At 33.8% G+C, this 6,342-nt stretch overlaps 1 protein-coding gene across 1 annotated transcript; it reads left to right on the plus strand.

The window, feature by feature from the left end:
* The first annotated feature begins 656 nt into the window (after positions 1 to 656).
* On the plus strand, positions 657 to 2,465 carry LOC107462723 (NADH dehydrogenase [ubiquinone] iron-sulfur protein 4, mitochondrial). Its single transcript, XM_016081350.3, has 5 exons — positions 657 to 897; positions 982 to 1,070; positions 1,465 to 1,594; positions 1,795 to 1,824; positions 2,051 to 2,465. The coding sequence occupies exons 1-5, from the start codon at positions 706 to 708 to the stop codon at positions 2,117 to 2,119; spliced, it is 510 nt and encodes a 169-aa protein (XP_015936836.1). The 5' UTR covers positions 657 to 705; the 3' UTR covers positions 2,120 to 2,465.
* The last annotated feature ends 3,877 nt before the right edge of the window (positions 2,466 to 6,342 follow it).

A 6,342-nucleotide genomic window follows, 5' to 3' on the forward strand; every position in this document is an offset into this window, starting at 1 on the left:
TATTCTAACACTTTTATTTAATTACAAACATAATACATATATGAGTAATTACTTAAATCAATAGTTAAGGATTTTAAAATTGGACATTTTATTCCCTAAGAAAAATTCATACATCAATCCCTAATATTTTACTTCGATAGTCAAATCAGTCTCCAGTTTATTTTCCGGCAGAGTGATTACCCAGATCAGTCCCCAAGAATTTTAAAAACGGACATTTTAGTCCTCAAGAAAAATTAATGTACAAATCAATCCCAACGTTTCTCTCCGTACGTTGGGATTGATTTGTAAATTAATTTTTCTTGAGGACTAAAATATCTATTTTTAAAATTTTTGGGGACTGATCTGGGTAATCACTATGCCGGAAAATGAATTGTAAACTAATTTGTCGGTCGTAGTAAAATTTTAGGAATTGATCTGTATATTAATTTTTCTTGAGACTAAAATATCCGATTTTAAAATCCTTGGACTGATTTGGTAATTACTCTACATATATAATAGCCCAAATTTATAGCCCAGTTCAAATTATAAACGGCCATGGCCCAAATTCTAGCCCAGCTCACAACGTGAATACCTACAGTAATATGACATATGGGCCAGTAGGTGATGAATTGGGAACCCTCTGGAAGTTGTCGAGTTGGTTCCTTTAGCATCAAAACAGTGTAAAGCAGTTACAAAAACGATTACGGAGAGAAAAGCCGTTGGTTGATGGTTGGGCGTGAAATGGCAGGGAATATGCTACCGGGAATACGAAGGGTGGTTGGAAGAAGTGGTTGTGACGGTTATAGAGGGTGGAGTAGATGGTTGAGCTCTAACATAGAGTCAGACGCATTGGTGGAAGTGAAGCCAGGGGAGGTTGGAATGATATCTGGTATTCCAGAACAACATCTAAGGAGAAGGGTATGCTAATAATGCTGTTATTGCCCTTTACTTCATTTATTGTTATCAAGTATGATTCAACTTCCGGGATTTTTGTACTTACAGGTCGTCATTTATTCCCCTGCAAGGACCGCATCCCAGCAAGGCTCAGGCAAAGTTGGAAAATGGAAAATGGATTTCTTATCTACGCAAAAGTATGTTTTTTTTTAAGTTGAAACTCCCGCGCAGTTGTTTTCACGTGAAGTTGATGCTGATAATCGATAGATTATAAATTAATCAAATTTATCAAATCATCTAACAATCATCTAACTGCACCTGAGTTTCTACCAATTCTCATCAAGTTTGGAACTCGCCATAACATATCTGCACTAGGACAATCAATTCTGTTTCTCTGGAGATTCCAAGTTTGAAACTATTTGACTTGCTCATTGTTGTATCCACTCTTTGATTAATTCATCTAGTTACAGTGTTGAAAGACCTGCCTAGCTGAAGTAGAACGTTGAAAGTTGTCACTATCTGTGTACGTTTTTATATATATGAAGTGAGGTTGTTTATGAGAAACCATTCTGATGTAAAAAAAAATATTAGGTGGGAAAATCCGTTGATGGGTTGGACTTCAACCGGTGATCCTTACTCTTATGTCGGTGAGGCAGCTCTCAGCTTTGATAGCGAAGCTGCTGCCAGGGCTTTTGCTGAAAAACACGGTTGGGACTATACGGTATCACCATAGAACATTGTTTGCTTCTCTCTTGGTTTTTTAATTCAATCATTTTATTTTAATTTCATTGAAGATGATAGATAGGAGGAGAGGCCAGAGTCAATATATATGTGTATTAATTTTACAAGTTACTTTAGACAATTTCAGGCTTATTACGTTAATCTAAAAAATAAATTCAATTTATTTTTCTTTCTTTTCAGGTTAAAAAACGTCACACTCCCCTTTTAAAGGTAACTATGCTCTTTCATATAGTAATTTGAGTTGAAATTATTTCCGTGTTCAAATGAGCCAATTATTCAGTGAAGGATCCACATGCAAGAGGTTGGGCATATGCCCCCATAAAATTTTGTTTTAAATTGGATTAGGAGTACCAGATATGTGTATTGTTTGCCTCTATGATTTATTAAATTTAACCCCATAATCTAAACTTTCTTGTTCCGGTTTTATTGCTTGCAGCCTAAATCTTACGCAGATAACTTCAAATGGAAGGGACCAGACAAAACTGACGATGGACATGCTTATTAGCCTCTTTCACACGATTACACGAGTATCTGTTATGTTATTGTTACATAGTAAATAGGTTGGGTAATTAGTGATGTCCAATAATATAGCATACGGCCATGTAAACAAAAACATTAAACTCACAGTTTATACAGATACATATACGGATATACCGTATGAGGAGCTCTAGTTAATACTAAATTTTATTTGAAGCGTTACAAGTTGGGAGAGTCAGACTTGTGTGGCAGCTCCAACTGAAAAGATATTCCCCCCATGCAGCATTAAAAATTTAAGCTTTCTAAAAGTAGTTGTTTCGAAAAGGTCTAATCCCAGGGTTTTCTAACTGTTGTTTTAGTCTATATTTTAAGCTTTTTAATGCAATGCTAGAAAATCCATACTCTAGGCCGAGTTTGGGAGGGAGACTAAGATCGAGAGACTGTGATTAAATTAAGTCTTTGTATTGTGTTTAGTATAAAAAGTATTGGATTGCGTTATATCTAAGATTATGTTTGGTTTAAAATAAATATAAAGATTAAAGAGTAGATATGAAATTTGAAAAGTGAAACAAAAATATTTTTAAAAAAGAATATACGTTATTAAAGTTTGAGTTTCTAGTCTTAGAATTTTCAATCCGCTCTTTTTTCATTTTCTTAGGTACTGAAATTAAAATTTTAATTTTGATCTCTAATCACCAAATATAATACTGAATTCAGTTTCCAGTATCAGTTTTAATTTCGGAAAACAAACACTACCTTAGATACATAAGCAACGCTTTAGCAACCGTAGTGCTCGTATTTATATTAGGCAACACTTCTTTTGAATACTGTCTGAAAATATTATAAGCGCTACACAGAGAAACTGCTCCAGAAACGTGGTAGGTCTAGATTGCATATAAAAACAATTCTCTTGGCATTTTTAATCTGTTGCTAAATAATTTTGCAAGGATTACACATAAGACCATTCCCATAGAAGCAACTTTCCTTCACTACCAGAAAAACACTCTTAACATTCTTTACTCCAACTTGCCATAGATCTTTCTTCCATTTCCCTTCTTTAATTTTGTCACTCTGTGAGGCCAGCACCGTTTTGCTGTCGCCGCCACGCCACACCCCGAACAGGCGAACCCTTCCCACTGCCAGCTATGGCTCTGTTTTGCTATCTTGGTTCCATTTTATGATTTTATCATTAAGACACTTCACATCGCCACTGCCACATTACCATTGCCGCCAACAAGGAGCCCACAGCTCCTTTCACCCTCTTTGTCACCGCCTAAAATCCCGAAATTCCAGGAAAGACGATTTTAGTTAAATTTAGAATTCATTTCTTTAAATTAAGAATAAGTATATTCCACTAGCATAGTAGCATTTCCCAAAGATAAATAAGTTCAATTTGATATAAGTTGGACTTAATTATTTCTTTTCTATTATATGCTTAATTTTAGTTGCAATTCTGCTACAAAATCAAGAGGGTATAGCATATTTAAACTACACTCTATACTAAATGTCATTAATTATTAATTATTTAAATTTTATTTTTTTAAAAATACAAAATTAATGATTATTAATTGCCTTTTTTATTCTAATTCATCTTTTATCATTTATTACGCAAATCCTAATTTCTCTTTAAAAAAATGTCCAAATTCCAAAAAAAAATACCAAAACATAAAAAGAATCATCTAAATCTTAAGAAAAAAAAAAACATACAAAACATAAGAAAAAATAATCTAAATCCTACAAAAAAAACATACAAAATATAAGAAAAAGAATCATTCGAAATTTAGGAAAAAGAAACATAAAAAACTAGTTAAAAGAGTCATTCAAAACCAAATAGAAGAGAAGAAGAAGAAGAGTCGTAGGGTGACCAGCAACAACATCTTGGACGATAGAAGACTCGTGGTGGCGTGTTGCGAGGAGGAAGCCACGGAAGCCGTGCATCACGAGTGGAGGAGTCGCTTAAGATCAGAGTAGTTGATCGCGCATTGCTAATGGGGGACCGGCGGTGGCTGCGTCACAACAGATGGGGCCACGACGGTGCAGATGCGTCGGAACGGTAGGCGACGGCGTCGACGAAAGAAGGATGGCAATGAAAGACGCGACGGTGGTCGATGGGCGATGGAGTAAAAAATGTGTGGAGACGACGGGTTTGTGGAAGGAGAGATTTGACTGTTTCTAAATAAATGGAAAGGGATTAAGTTTTTTTATGAATTATTTTTATTGTGTATTATAAATGTGATTAAGATAAATGCAGAAAGAATCTTTTTTGAATTTTGAATTTTGAATTTTAAATTTTTATTTATTTATAAAATTTAAATTATAATAGAGTTGGCTTATGTTGACTTATAGAGGAGTTGTTTCCCTATACTTTTTTTTTAGTTGTGTTCGTAGCCACATAATTTTAATAAGGTGTTTGCTTCGTTACGATGATAAATTCATACATACTGATACGTTTACAATATGGACAAATAATAAGTCATGTAAAATTTATTTTCCACATCAGCATCTAATTTTTTTAAAAAAATATATATTATATTACTACTTTTACTAAAACTCCCTTTTAATTAAATAAAAATAAAAATGATTTTTTTATTTAATTTTACAAAAGTTTTAGACTTCCTTAATTTATTTGATTAGACAAAAATACCCTTTTAAATCAATCAAATTTTAAAATTTAACTAATCCTAATATTATATTTTCAAATAAGTTAAACAACAAAACAAAAATATATCTGAGAAACAAAAAAAAATTGTTCTTTCATCTGGGTTTCAGAAACTCTCTTCATCTTCTCAAGTTTTCTCATGTTCTTCTCTCCACTTCGTATCTCTCTTTCTCTCTCTCTAGAGTGGGGTCTCTCTCATCTCTCACCGTAGCGTCGCACTAAAGCTCTCTCCCTCTCTCCTCTCCGGTCTCACAATCAAGGTTGCCGTCGCTCTTCGTGTCATCGGTCGTCACCGTCTCGCACCAAATTGCGCTCGTGCACCATCTCTGCGCTTCATCGCCAACATCAGCCTCTCCCTTCTGGTAACTTCCTTTCTGTGATTTTTGTGATTTTAATTATTAAAGCATTGTTGTGATTTTTGTAATTAATATAACTTGGTTTGATTTCTGTAATTTTATATTAGTTGTTGTTAATTTTGACAAAATAAAAAACTTAAGTATCAATTTTATATTTGTTGTTGTTAATTTTTGTACAATCACCTCTATGCTTAGCCCAGAAGGAAGCTCGTGGAAGATATGAGACTGCCCCTACTTTAGCTCAAAAGGGACCTTCATCTTGTTCTTGTTGCTGAGAACAGCCACCGCAAGCTTCCAAGAAGAAATTGTGGCAGCATTTAAGTTGGAAGAAGCAAAATGATGGTTGTGGAACCTAGAAATATAAACACCCAGCATTGACATTGTTGCCATGCTTCTCTACTGATTGATTTTTTATCTTTTTTTTCAACCTTCACATCTCTTAGCTCCTTCAATCTTACCAATATTTTATTTCCTTGTTGAAAACAACATTTTTCTCCATGGTGGACGGGAAGAACGAAGAGATGTTCACTTCCGAGCAATCTGGTGGGACAAGAATTCACTATATTTTTCAATCCATCTTCGTGAATAGTTAAGAGGTATAATCTGTATTCACCTGTGGCATAAAGCTCTAATAGAAAATGAGATATAGGTATAAAGTGACACAAAGACGAGGACATGAACATTTTTAAGTTTTATGGCACCACATGACAAATGAGTATGAAATTAACTTAAAAATAAAATTCTGAAGTTAGTTAGTTATTATAAAAATATTTGTATTTATGTAGATACTATTTTCAATTTATCTATCTTCCCTTGCTTCATCATCTCTTCCTTTGATGATGCAGCAAACTGTGGCAATGCAACAGATGCAATTTCGACAAGCTCTGTTTATGCAATAAACTATGACTGCATAGCAGGCTGCCAATAAAGTTGCCACCATTAAATCTGTAATAGAGTTAGTGACAGTCCGAACTGCTGAAATAAGTAAGAAACTGAAAGCTGATAGACTTGAAATTGAAGAGAAAGAAACAAAACAAAAATCCAAGTCTATTTACTTTGCAAATTTTTTTAGTGTAATTGTTCTACCGGTGCTTATTGATTATTCATTTTCAATGTTTTTATTGTTACAACTAATTCATTTTAGGGTGCCCTACATAAGTATCATGAACCCATTAGAGTAATGTTTGAAATAGATTTATAAATTTGATAAAGATGCTTGAGGTTTCTGTCATTTTA

The sequence above is a fragment of the Arachis duranensis genome, chromosome 8, assembly GCF_000817695.3.
Source record: "Arachis duranensis cultivar V14167 chromosome 8, aradu.V14167.gnm2.J7QH, whole genome shotgun sequence".
Classification (NCBI taxonomy): domain Eukaryota; kingdom Viridiplantae; phylum Streptophyta; class Magnoliopsida; order Fabales; family Fabaceae; genus Arachis; species Arachis duranensis.

What these genes read in the sequence shown, in the direction of transcription:
- LOC107462723 (XM_016081350.3), top strand. Translation starts at nt 706, where the DNA reads ATGGTTGGGCGTGAAATGGCAGGGAATATGCTACCGGGAATACGAAGG. An exon ending in AACACGGTTGGGACTATACG is followed by an intron (nt 1,595 to 1,794) that starts GTATCACCATAG and finishes CTTTCTTTTCAG; the next exon opens with GTTAAAAAACGTCACACTCC. An exon ending in GTCACACTCCCCTTTTAAAG is followed by an intron (nt 1,825 to 2,050) that starts GTAACTATGCTC and finishes TATTGCTTGCAG; the next exon opens with CCTAAATCTTACGCAGATAA.